Genomic DNA, 14,016 nt, shown 5'->3' with positions numbered 1-14,016 from the left:
GGGTGGGGGTGGATGATTGCTTCCAGACGCCAAAGGGAGAAAAAGTGAGGGGGGAGGGGGTGCACTCCAAAGTTTGGGGAGTGGCAGGAATCCTTTAGTAGAAGGCAGATGGGTGGTTTCTCTTGAACCTTTGGGTCCATCTTTAGCAATTTTGGATACTGGAAGCTAAAACATATATCAAACAAAGACAAGGAGAGTTCTACATTCTGATGATGTTGGAATAAACCCTGGTGTGAAGAGACCTTGTTCTGTCAAAGTTCAAAGTACAAGACAGTTCAGAAACCTGACTTTGATGGATCAGCTGCACGTCTGGATCTCAGTGTTAATAACATTTCACTGATAGCTTATATGACAGAACGCATGTCAGTGTGTGGTCTGACAAAAAGAGGAGCCTTACCTTCCCTTCTAACATTTTGTTTGAACATTATGAGCGTTAAATAAAAATGTCAAGCACACTGTGTAAACAGTTTGGCAAATGCAGCCTGGAGTGCTTAGTTTACAGGAAACGTCACATAACTCTTGAGTACGGATAAACTGAGCAGTGATTAGACGTATGCAGTCTGTGCATGTCCCACATCTGCAACCTCTGAGAGGCTTTTTTAGTTTTGTTTGTGCTCATGTCTCTGCTGTTAGGCCACGGTCGGTGACAGTTACTATCAAAGCCAGATGGAACACCAGGAAGAACAAACATACCTCCTGCCACCTGTTGGCTTTCCACGTGGGGCATCCTCGAACCCGGCATGTCTTCTGCGATCGCGGCCGAGGCAGATGACCACAGTGGGTCTCCTCAAGTTTGGTTTGGTTCTGCGAAACACAGGCAATGTCCCGCTGCTTGGTGCCGCGACCACAGCTCACTGAACACTGGGGGGAAAAAGGAAGAAGAATTTTTTGTTTGTTTTTTTGTGGGTAAGACAAAAAAAGAAAGAAAAAAGAAAAAGAGAGCACTTCAAATATTAAAATATGTACAGTCATGTTTAAAAAAGGAAGTCCATGCTTTTTGTTCTATGGTTTTACATAACAGGACATATTAAAAATATCTGGTCAAAAAACTATTCAAATCTAACCACAAGTGTCTAAAACAAACAAGTGGGAAACTTTTAGAATAGTTGCCAAAATCCCCAACAGTGAAGTTCTGAGCAAACTCACCACAAGGACAGATTGTAAAATGTTCATGGAAATTGCTAAATTCCCAAAAGCTTCTTCACAGCCTCTTCAGGCCTCAGTTAGCAGTTTAAAGGTTAAAGTTCTTGACCTGGCAATTAGAAAAAGACTGTGGAATTACTCAGTTGATAGAGCTGCAAAAAAGTCTCTTTTCTCAATAGAAAGAAAATGTGAAAGCACAATTTTACTTTGAAAAGTTGTCTATGAATTGGAACAATGCTCTTTAAAGCAATGAGACCAAAGTAAACACTCAAGTTTGTCCATAATGACCAGCACCATGTTTGGAGAAAACACAAATCAACACAAACACCTCATGCCACATGTCAAGCATGGAGGTGGAGGGCTGCTGGTTTGGGCACCTTGCAGTCGTTGTGTCGACCATGAACTCCCCTGTAAACCAAAGCACTAAAGCCATCAGCTTGACCACTACAGTTTGACCCATAGTAGGACAATAGTTTAAAACAGCGGCAAATGTACAACAGAATGGCTGAAAATGAAATTAATCATGCAACAAGGGTCCAGTAATAATCCATCAGCCTGACTGAAATGAAGCAATGAGACATAGAGAGCTGCACAGAAACAAATGTCTGCTAATTTCAATGACATTAAGCCATGTTGTAAAGAAGAGTGGGCCAAATTCTCTCCACAATGATGTGAAAGACTAATCAAGTCAGACAGATAATGAGCACTTCAAGATGTTTTTGCCAAAGGGGGTTGTGTGAGTAGCTGAATCATTGGGATGCACAGTTTTTGGTGGAAACTGTTGTGTTTTTGTACACTGAAAATGAGATCATTTAAATTTTAATTTGATACATAAAAACCCTTGAACTGGGAAAAAAGTGGACTTTTCTCAAGACTGCATGTGTCTGCCTGTCATCCAGGGGGAACTCAGAGTAGAGCTGCTGTTCCTCCACACTGAAAGGAGTATGTTGAGGTTTGAGCATCTGAACATGATGTCTCCTGGACACCTCCTTTAAGAGGTGTTCCAGGCATGTCCCACTGGTAGGAGGCCCAGGGGAATACCCATACCCTGGCCCTTGCCTTCCTATGCAGTTCCGCTCAATTCTATTTTCCCTTCACTGCTCCATCTGGGATTTCTCCCATAGACAAGGATTTCGTCGGGAGAATTTTCATCCGGGCCTATCAGAGAACAGAACGTCGACTTTGTGTGCAGTGTCTCTTGTTGCTTATTTTACCTGGGCCAATCAGCAAACAGAAGGCAGAGTTTTAAACAACGTCAATTTTCAGCTCAGTGTCTGCTAGTTAGTTTAGCAATGACAGTGGAAGAAGTGAATGAAGCCAGTCCGTGTTGATGAGGTATCCAAATTAAATTAAATTTGTCTGACAAAGCAGCAGCTCTCATAAACAGTCGTCTCGTTCGGCTCGGTACTTCTCTCCTCTAGGGTTGTTTACAGGGCACGCGATTTCTGGTTAGCTTATTAGCTTAGCCTCCTTCACGGAGACACACGTTGTGGCCAACCAGTTCAATCATTTTAAACTTCAGCAGAGGCAACACCTCCAGCAAGAATTGCTTCTCTATAGCCGCGAATCCAGACCCGCGTATGAAGCAAAGTGAAGGATGAGGGTCTGATTTTTACCAGGCTAGAATACCCTGGACTCCCTGGAGGGTCTATGTTTACTCTCTGGCACGGGAACACCTCAGGCTTCCTCAGGACAAGCTGGAAAGTGTCGCTGGGGGGGGGGGGGCAAGTGTTTGGATTTCTCTCTTGGACCTGTTGCATCTGCAGCCCGACTCCAGATAAGCGGAAGAAGAGAGAGTTACAATTTTGCTGCACCCAGACTGCTGGTCTTCAAAGAAAAATGTTTACGTTTTTGTTTATCATGACATGAAACTTAATAAGAAATCCTATCTACATACCATGCAGTTTTCTATTTGGTGCAAACTTTTTTAATAATGTAGATAGGAAAAACAAGCCATCTGTCATGGCCAACAAAACACATTACATTACACTTAACTACAAAGCCAAAACAGATTTTATTAAAAGCCTTTGTTGAATAAGTCACATTCTGATCAAATGCAGAAAACTATGTAGCCTGTCAACCCAGGAATTAACCTAACCTTTCTGATGCCCTTGGGTCGAAATGACCTTTTTAAAATGAAGACCTTGTGGGTCATTTTGACCCAGGGGCAGCAAGGGTTAGAGGCTGCCGTGACTGACAGTAGCCAAGGTGAGGAGAAGGGAGGACACACTGACACACTGTGACACAATCATCTGGCATTAATAAGGTACCGAGAAGTATTTCAGCTTTGGCTCGACAGAGAAGAAAGTCTAATAAATGAGAACCAGACACCCAATGACAGCTCTGAAATAGGCCTGAGACGGCTGATGAAATTATTCTCTGTCCCCCATGAGGCCATTCAGCAATTAGGGTGCCTATTTCTGCTCCGCGGTCCAAAGATGGTCCAAAATGGGAGAGCTTGAATCAGATCGAGCAGATGACGAGGGGTAAATTTTGTCTTTGCATGTTTTCCAGCCCAGATAAAGAATATAATGATGCATTGTGCTTTAATTATGATCTCAGGAAATTGCATAAGACCAAGCACATGATTAAATTTCCTTTATGTGCTGATCGTAGCAAAGACGATGACCTTCTGTGTGAAGGTTTTACCATTTCTTTTAGATGACTTGTGCTTTTCCTTTGGCATTTTAGAAGTTAAAAGGTTTGAGAATCTCTTCAAACAGAGTGCCTTTTCCTTGTTGGTGCGGGCAGTGGGTAACACTACACACACACACACACACACACACACACACACACACACACACACACACACACACACAAATCAGAAAATCCAAACAATGTACGGTGCAAAGTAGANCACACACACACACACACACACACACACACACACACACACACACCATACATCAAACACTTTGTAATTACCGAGGCATTTTAAACACAGGGGCTGGCTCAGCTGACGGAGGACATCAAAGCCGAAAACAAAGCTCGAGTGACCGGCAGATACCCGCTGCACGCTCACTGAGAAATGATAACAAAACTCCTTCCACTTCAGAGCAGAGAAGAGACGGGCCAACATGTTGGAGGGTGGGGTGTGGGCTGGTGGCTACAAGTGAGAAAAGGGTGGAGGGAAAAGCCCCACCTCAATGTTGTAAAGAAGAAAAAAGAGAGAGAAAAAAAGGGAGGAAAAAAAGAAAATCACTGCAATATGGGCTGCGTTTCCCCCAGCTGAACTGTGCCTGCAGTTTAATGGTGGGAAAGATTTTAAAAAATACATTCAATGGAGACATGCTCCTCCTGCTAACCTCATCTGTCAACCATTAGTTCATCAGAGCTGGTAACAGAGAGAACAGAGAGATGGCACAACCCGTGGGACCAGAGGGGAGCTTCATCTCTGAGAGCAAGACAAGGGCAAGGACCCGGAGACCTCCGCTTTACCGATCCACAGCTGCTGGGGCCGCTTTACAGGTACAAACATTTCATTTAACACTGCAAGTGTGCCTGCGCATTTTATGTGTTAGTTTTTAAAACAAATGTGTCACAACCGAAACTTTATAACTGACTCTTTGGTAAAAAGTAGCATTTATTACGACTGTTTATGCAATGTTGGATTTGTAAAACGTGTGGCTCTGAGGAGAGTCAGAAATATGAGGGAGAATTATCAGGGCCACTCAAACCCAAATGGTGGGGAAAAATACCTAAAGCTAACCGCGTAAATCAAAAGGTTCACACGGGAAATTAAACTCTGTCGAGACAGATTTGCCCTCCCATGTCGCTGCAGCCATTAATTTCACATGATTATCCAGGTTTAATCTGGTATAATCCCATAGGGTTCATCTGGGCATAATGTAGGATTGTGTTAAAATGGAATGACTCAGCTGCTTTAAGTTTTGGCATCTGAAAACCAGCCAAGTAAAACGACTTGATTGATTTTTCTTCTCTCTCTAAGAAGAACGACATGCATACTGAGAAACATGGTTTATATCATTTGTAAAAACATGTTTTAATCAGGCAGCTCATAATTATTTTTTACTGAATAGGTTCACAATGGGAAAAGAACGAGTGCTTAAAAGATTTGTTTGTGTTTTTTTTCTGTACTTCAGAATTAGCCAAAAATTAAAATAAATGAATTCTGACTGAATATTCAGACACCTTTTTGTGTACATGTCCTTGTACAGGAATGAGACAAAACAACGTCGAGTCAACCCCACTCATGGCATTACTTACGTAAGCTCAGATGGACTAATTAAAACAAATCATTCATCAAATACACTGAAATTTAAAGAACTGGAAAATTGCAGCTTATCAAAAACAAAATGTATAAGTCTGCAGCTCAGTTCAATGGTTGCAGCCTAGGTAGTGTGCATTTGTTGGCCAATGATGTCACTGCACCTCACCGTAGGCTGTCCCATTTCATAGACTCCTTCTTACGTGGTCAACAAATGTAGCCCACAAAACCCTGAAAATGTAAGCTGCATCTGAGTAGCCTGTGCAGCCATTGGTATCCTGTGATTCACTGCCCAAAGCAAACAGGAAAACGAAGACGGGGGAATTTGGAAACTCATCAATGGTTGAACAAGTTGTTTTTAAATGTATGTTAGCTGAGGAAATTTTTGCTGCAAGGAGATGTTCAATAAAACGGAATTGCAAGTTCTGATACTGGAACTAAACCCAAATTATTAATTTTGTTTATGTCTCTACGCATAACATTTTTAATGATACAATTATGTATAGCTATACCTCCTGTGAAAACGTATGAATAAAGCTTCCAATGCATTTCAAGTCTGAAGGTATGTGATATAAAATGAATCACTAAAATAAGGAGGTAGTGCAAAATCATGCAAACATACATCATCCAAAGACTAGACTATCTCACTTCACAGCCGTTTTATGCAACCTACCCGGACTGTGAAAGGTGTGATCTATGTGGGTCACAATCTGCATGGTCTAGAATCCCTGAATTGAGTCACAACCTGCATGTACAAAAAGAGCTAACCACTTGATTTGGTCCAACTAGTAAATGTCTGAAATCAACTTTTGATATTTCTTTGTGGGTAGCTTTGTCTGAGTTGTTAAGGTATTCGTCCTCAATCACAAAGTTGGCGATTTGACTTCACCACTATTCAGTCACATGTGGAAGTGTCCTTGAGCAAGACACTGAATTCCCACTTTGACATGTGTCCCATTAGCCTGGTGAAAACAAGACCCTGTCCTTCACTTTGCTTCATACAAGGGTCTGGACTTGATGCGTAGAGAAGTGATTCTTCCAGGAGGCGTGGCCTCTGCTGAAGCATGCGTGTGTTGTTGCTGTAATGGAGGCTAAGCTAAGAAGCTAACCAGAAATCACGTGCGCTGTAAACAACCCTACTGAGAGGAGAAATATACCGAGCTGAACGAGACGACTGTAAATGAGAGCTGCTGCTTTGTCAGACAAATTTATTTTAATTTGGAAGCCTTATCAACACAGACTGGCTTCATTCACTTCCTCCACTGCCGTATGCTAAACTAACTAGCAGACACTGTGCAGAAAATCGACGTTGTTCAAAACTCCGCCTTCTGTTTGCTGATTGGCCCAGGTAAAATAAACTACAAGAGACACTGCGCAGAAAATTGACTTCTGTTCTCTGATTGGCCCGGCTAAAAATCTGCCAGCGAAATCCTTGTCAATTGGAGAAGTCCCAGACGGAGCAGTGAAGGGAAACTAGAATTGAGCGGAGCTGCGTAGGAAGGCAAGGGCCAGGCTAGTGTCCCATCAGTGCATGAAAGTAATTTAAAGCACTGATTATTTATCTAGATTAGGTTTGAAGTAAGACATAGTAGAGTGCTGTGTAAATGAGTAAATGAGGACACAGATTGTTGTTTAAAGAGCTTTGAATATCCTGGTTGGATAGAAAGGCGTTATGTATGTCCAGTCCATTTAATATTTACTATATGCTGTGGCACCATGGGACTCATATAACTCCATCTAAGTGCGTGGCAAGTACTGACGTAGACCTTTTCCACAAAAAAACAAACAAAAAAAGAAAAAACAAAAAAACAATCATTTGACTTATTGTTTTGAAAAAATCTCCTAAGCAAAAAAGGACAGTCTCTAGAAATGTCTTCAGCCACACAAAACACCAAAAGCGCCCAAAACCCTGTAGTACATGACCCAGGCCTGTGGGTGGCGCTGTAACGTTGCCACAACATACACTAAAAACAGGACACAAGGTGTGCTGCAAGCTTATAAGATTTAAAGTAAATACAACAAAAAACAGATGTAGAAAAAAACTTTTCAAATTACTCATTTGTGTTTTGTTTCCTAAGACACAAGAAAATAATAGAAACCGTGAAATGGAATTCAATTTTATTTTTAAAAAGCTTCATATTTTATATTTGGGAACAACACAAGCAGATTTAAAATCTGTGTTTTTTATTATGTTTATTTAAATACTCAATAATATTTACCTTTATGAATTCCTAATGGAAAAATTAATTCTCTACATTTTTACCACCAAACATGTGGAGCTAAGAGCTGCCATCTAAGGCACTCAGGGAGCAGCTGGAGGGTTAAGGGCCTTGCTCAAGGGCTCTCAGTGAGGCAAAAAATGGTGGAGGCAGTTGTAGGTGCTTCATCTTTCTCATCCAAATGTATGCAGATTAGACTGCAACCCTTCAATCACAAGCTCACCTTCTGTGACATCTACAGAACAACAATCCCTCTTCATTATGTGTTAAAATGGAAAGAAAAGCTACTAATATATTCTACAATGCTCTAAAGACAGAATAATCACAAACTACAAGGTTTTATTTCTTTCAAGGTTTCTTCAATTCACAAATAACTTGGAAAATCTGATCTTATTCTAATCCATCTTCCTGAAATACACTGCAGCAAAATCTAAATCTGCCCACTTTTAACCCCTCTGGTACATTACTGTATCTTAAAAAAAGGAAGAAATCATCATTTCGGACCTGTTCCTTTCTACAATTTTATTATCTACTTCTCTCTTTTAACCAACAACATGTTTTAGGATTGTTGCAGAAATATTTTATGTAATTTATTTATTTTTATGTGGGTTTGGGCAAAAGGAAAGGTATTTTTTTTGTAAATGAGACTACTGGTCTCAACAAGACTACCTGGTCTAAATCAAAGTAAATAAATATATATTTTAAATACATGCTAAAATATAAGACCACTGTTGAATTCCAAGCACATTGCAGCATGCACACATTGCAACTGGATGATAATACTCAGCATATGGCAACTGTAGCGCCACAAATTCTTCAAAGCGCCCAGTTCGGACCCAGAGCATGGGGAAACTTCAAAGTGTAGAATTATATTCTGGCCTGCATTTTGTCAAAACAGTTTGATACAATATCTCTAAGCGAACTTTCCATACAGCAAATTTTACGAACAAAAAGCACTTAAAGATTGCATCTGTTATTTTGTTATCGCTTCATCAGTTTCTGCGTGTTCTCTGGTGTAAAGATGAAAGACTATGAAATATGTCACTTCTTTTGTTCATGGTTTTGCTCTGCAGAACATTCTCCAAGGACAGAAGTCAAGTCAACATGTGTTATCAATACGGGAACAGCTGGTAAGAGCGGCATCGTGGAGCAGAGGAATGTCAGGAGTGATGGATCTTTCAGACATCAGATGAACCACACACAGTAAAATCCAACAAATGCATCTGTAGGTATACTTTAGATTAGTAAAACTCAGTACAGTGATGAATTCCTGATGTGCAAAGCTGATTTTCCCACCTCATTAATGCAGCTGAAATGGATGATGTGAAAATTGCTTCCTGTCTCTGTCTCTGCATTATTTCACAGCTCCAAGTCTTGGCAAGAGCTCAATTGCACACGGCGTGCGCCTCGCTTAAGTACACCCTGCCATTCATGAAGATTTTAAATAAACAGCTGGCTGACAGGGTGTATACACATTCTTCAGCGCATTTTTTTTTTCTTTTTTAGGTCTACATCACTCAGGAAAGGTAAGTACACGTGAAAATAAATTGACTTAACAGCCGAGTTTTTATTTTTTTCATCTAGCTCAACATTCCACAGAACATGACTTTTTCTATGACCATGTTTAACTTAAACAATGACTAAATTACCACCACATGAGTTATTGTTGGAGGGTTATGGAAAGGATAAGCATAGAAACAGCAGAATAGAGCTAATTCTTCAATAAGGAGCAAACATGGCAAACAAGCTGCACAGTAAGAAAGCAATAGCATCAAATTCTAATACCTTCTTCCTGCTAAATGTTACACAGATGCTTTTATAATCCATCATAACAGACAGCCAAAGCAGCTTGAGGGGAGTGTGGAAAAGCTCAGAGAAGTGGATGGTCTTGACCTCGCATTTCGAGGAAAGGAACAGTCGGAATTTGAGTGTTTAATCAAAATGACATGGAGTTGTTTAGGCTTTCGTGAGCAGATTGGCAGCTTCCACATCTCATCTACATTATGCTTTTCACATTCTTTCTCTTTTCAGAAAATAAATTATTATTATCTCACCTTGTTTCTCTGTTAAACCTTTTTCTGCCTATTATCAACCAAGTTAACAAATCCTAATAAATCCTGATACGTGAAAATGCAGGGTTCAGCACTTTATAGAGGTAAGAAGTTCTATCTTTTGAGGTGGTTTTGATCAAAAGTTCTTCTGGCTTTATAAAGGGTTTTGTAAAAGCTCTTCTTTTAGCCATGCCTGATTTTTTTTTACTTATTTTCAGTCAAATCCTTATAGATGACCTTAACAGTATATTGTTAGGGTTGTAAGAAAACACAGATACACCAAAATATCACAATATTTCACTTCCCAATACTGTATCGATTCTCTAAAGCACTGTATGGATTTTTAACTCAGGCTCTGTGGTTCATTTACAGTATGTGTTGTATTTTAGCCACAGACCACTAGTTGGCAGCAGTCAGCCAACTATTTGGCTCCTCCACACCTGATAAGCCAGAGAATATAATGCTCGCTCAAGTGTTAGCATTGTGAGTAAACATTAGCACTAAGTACCAATGGCTGAACCTGAGCAGATTAGACAGACACCCACTGCTTTCAAAGCTGAGGTAGGGTTGCCAAGTATTCCATTTTAGCTGGAATGTCCCATATTTTAGGCTAAATTGAAGTGTCCCATGATGCTCTTTCATCCAACTGCAGCCTGCAATCAGTGCCATCACAATACGGCAGGCAGATATTTGTCTGGACCCTTGAGCTGAAGGGGGTCATCGAGGTACTGCAGTGGCCAAATGCAATGATGACCAGATGAAACACTGAGAGCATTGAAATGACTGTTGTTAGTTTGGTGGATGACCATATTTTGTTTTATAATAAACTAATGTTATAAATCTAAAAGCTGCCAAAAATATATTATCAAATTATGTAATGGAATATTTGGCCTAACCATTAAAAACATGGATGAAGTAGGAAATATATTTTTTGGGAAAAACATGGCAATATATCATAATACAGTATATCGCTGTGCTGACAATATCACAATATATTGCAATATATCATACGTATCATGACCTCTGTGTCACATGTATCATATCACCAAATACTTGGCAATTCACAGTAAATATTGTGCAGTTTGTGCTTAAAAAAGGAACGTGATGAAAATATCAGGTAAAAAAATCGCCTGCATCACCCTTCATCTGATCTTCAGCTCTTTGGGAATCGACATGTTAGTGCTAAATACTATTTAATGTCAGATTCTGCTATTTTGGTCTTTTTGATAGATTTAGCTGCAAAAACTGAAAGAAAAAGTGTACTATTTCCAGGTTTCTGGTAAGAAAGTGCCAAAAGATCTTACTGAATAGATCATTTGCAAAGTTGTTTAAGTGTTTAACAAACATCTGGTTCATCCCTGAAGTTCAAGAGACTTATGATATCCTGAATAATTCATATGGCAATGTGGCTTAGTAATCAAATGAATGTGAATTTGAAAAATGTCTATTACTTGATTGAAAGAATAAAATACTGTAGTGGCCTCTGTTGAAAGAAAAACTCTGAAAAGCTGAATAGTGACCAATACTGCTTTAAAAGAGGATTTACTCAAGGCTTACTGTAAGTTAGTTGTTTAAGGTTGCTGAAACACTGATGTGAGACTAGTTTTGACTCATCACAACTAATGTGTAGAAATCAGACCTGCAGATATCCCGTGGGGCTTAAAAGCACTAACTTTGACAAACTGTGCATCAGGTACTGTTTGAAAGCGAAGAGTTTCCTCACATCTGTGAACCAGTGGTCATATTGACTTTGACGGTGAGCAAGTCGAAACCTGACAGGTAACTAAGTCTGACAGAAAAGTGCAGCATGAGCAGTCAAACAGTATGTATGAGAGCAGAGTACAGTTAACCCTATGATGGAAAACACCCTGACACCTGGACATCACACAGCAACTGTGTTCGTGTCGTATACCCTGTTAGCTGACTTGAACTTGAACACTGCCTCTGTCTCTACTAAAGTAGGAGAACAGGTGTTAGAAACTCCTTTAACCCTATCCGATCTCCTCCCAGCAAGGTTTAGTTTGTTGGAGTAAAGCACTTTATACATGAGCTGAAGCAAGGTCATGGCCTCTGTCAGTCAGCGGGCCTGGGATACCCCAAACTAAACACTTCAAGACTTCAGAGGTCTGTCTCCTCTCAATTTGTCTCAGCGCATCTGTTCCTGATCACCCTCAGACCAACGTTCACCCTCACAACAGTAAAACTCTTCTCTCAGTTCTTTTCCAAATGTGCTTCAGAAAGACCCTCCTAACTGGCATTTCTTCACTAATTCTTACATGAATGTTTTTGCAAATGTAAAAAAAATGTTATGGTGTACAACAAGTAAAGTATTACAACATATTTGCTATCAGTTTGTACTGAACAATACTTCCATCCCAGTGGTAAAGGAAACACTGTGACTCTGATACTTTGACTCTACAGATAACATCTTACAGCATCTGGTTTTCTGCCTCCCACGTCTTCATGGTTTGCAATAATTTGTGGTCAGCAGTACTGTTTTGCTTTCTCCCAAAGGCCAAACTGAAACATTATCTACCAACATTATGTTTAAGTCAAAACCATGGTTGTGGGCACTGGGAAGAGCGCTTCATCCACTAATTCAATAGCCTCCCTTCAGCTAACATATGGAATGAAGATGAGGAGCTAGAAGCTTGATGTCACCACTAAATGACCCTAAGGTGACAGGTTGGGAATATTTCCTTGCTCAGTGCTCGCAGAACAAAGTATGTTGATGGAATTGATGTGAAACACTATTTTTGTTTTTGCAGATGTTTCCATCCAAACTTGCCAAGGAATTGTTGTTTTTTTATTTTAATTTTTTAGCAACAAAAAGGAATGAATTACTGAAATGGTGCCTTGGTTGATGATCTATGAAACAGCCATATTATTTATTAATGACATGACTTTTAGGATAAATATAATAAGTCAGTAATATTCTGAATATTTATTATCTTTTTTTTTTTCTTGAACCATGTTTACAGTCCATAATTTGTGCAATAAACATGATAATTGCTTTGTGTCTTCTTGTTATTTTCAAAAACAACAAGCAGAATTTATTGACATAATACCAAGTCATATAAAAATGAATATGATTATGATGAAGAGTGAAATATTACAAGGCCTCCATTGGAAGCTAAAGAAGAACTGGGTGGCTGTTTTGAAAAAAAAATCCCTCATTGAAACAGAACAAAAGCTTTATCTGTTCCTTTGTAGGGCTGGCTAAATGTTTAAAAAGCCAAATGTTCACATTAAAATCTATACCATTTATTAGGAAATCTGCTGATGATTATTGTCAGGTTGTAAAAATACTGTAGGCAGATTACTTTTTATCATCCCTATGTTTGGTTCATTTGTACTAGCATAGCCAAATGCTGAAAAAAAATAATAGCAAAGATAATTATTGAAGAAGGGGGTTTGGGTAATTAGCTTACAATTAATATTATTTGTAGCTTTAATAAACAAATTAAGACACCGTTAAAAATCTACTGAATGTATGAAAGATGCAAAATACTGTATGTATTCGTTTTTTTATTATAAAATATCCAGCATTACATTAATTTGCTCAAAACTGAAATGACTACTGCTGAGGGCACATAAACTGTTTTTTATGATACCTTTTGTTCAGAATAAACAAAGTTAATGAAGTTACCTTTACATGAAATAAAAAAGCAGTATTGCAATTTGGCTTGTCCAGTTCCTAAAAAAACATGAGAAATATCTAAGTTTTGGGTCGACAAAATGGCTAAAACAGTTTCAGTATAACTAATTCATAGGTAAATGTAGGTTTAATTAAGTGAATTTATAATTTATGATGAAGCTTTTAAAAACTGTGCTATAATGTATTCAAAACTGAGTCCTGTAATTTAAATAATGCACATTAGAATCTAAGTTTTTTTTACTCAACAGTGAGTTTTTCCCCAACAGCTAATTGCTAAAATTAATTAATATCATATTTTGCTTTAGTAAATAAATGGCCAAATACATTTCTGTGTCAGTTTTCTTTTAAAAGAGCATAAAATAAACAGTTTAAAGGAAAAAGTCTGAGGTGTTTTAACACTTCAGTAGACCATGGTTTGTGTGATACTTTAGATGCTATGGAAGGTGTTATGGCAATATTTATTTAACAACAGAGACAGAAATACGTGGTCCAAGAATGAAGGTACTCCGTGAGATGATCAGCTGAGTTTTATTGCAACAACAGGAAACACAGAGAACCTGGCCTGTCTCTGTGCCTCTGCTTCTCTCTGTCAGTCTCTCCACACTGCTTTTGAACTCTGTACTACCCTGTTTTTTCCCTGTGTCTCGAGAGGCCTCATATATATTTTAACAAACACCATAATGTCATCTTAGCAAGATTTGATACAAGGTCAATGGA

At 39.0% G+C, this 14,016-nt stretch overlaps 1 protein-coding gene and 1 long non-coding RNA gene across 4 annotated transcripts in view; one reads left to right on the top strand and one right to left on the bottom strand.

Annotated features, from left to right (window-relative positions):
• LOC106532848 (A disintegrin and metalloproteinase with thrombospondin motifs 20) overlaps positions 1-14,016 on the bottom strand; it is a gene marked incomplete at its 5' end in the record, with an annotated part of 105,469 nt that overhangs the window by 15,537 nt on the left and 75,916 nt on the right. The window contains 1 exon segment of the mRNA XM_014029003.1: positions 694-861. Coding sequence (XP_013884457.1) covers positions 694-861 — 168 coding nt within the window.
• On the top strand, positions 4,243-12,656 carry LOC106532849 (uncharacterized). Of its 3 annotated transcripts, none has more exons than XR_001312160.1 (4): positions 4,243-4,395; positions 4,468-4,611; positions 8,664-8,815; positions 8,956-12,655. It is a non-coding gene; the product is annotated as an uncharacterized LOC106532849 (long non-coding RNA). The 3 variants fall into 3 exon arrangements; XR_001312161.1 differs by having other exon boundaries at positions 4,249-4,611; positions 8,956-9,005; positions 9,097-12,656; XR_001312159.1 differs by having other exon boundaries at positions 4,264-4,611.

The sequence above is a fragment of the Austrofundulus limnaeus genome, unplaced genomic scaffold (genome assembly GCF_001266775.1).
Source record: "Austrofundulus limnaeus strain Quisiro unplaced genomic scaffold, Austrofundulus_limnaeus-1.0 Scaffold838, whole genome shotgun sequence".
NCBI lineage: Eukaryota > Metazoa > Chordata > Actinopteri > Cyprinodontiformes > Rivulidae > Austrofundulus > Austrofundulus limnaeus.
Note: the sequence above shows the minus strand (reverse complement) of the source record. Positions and strands in the feature narration are given on the sequence as shown.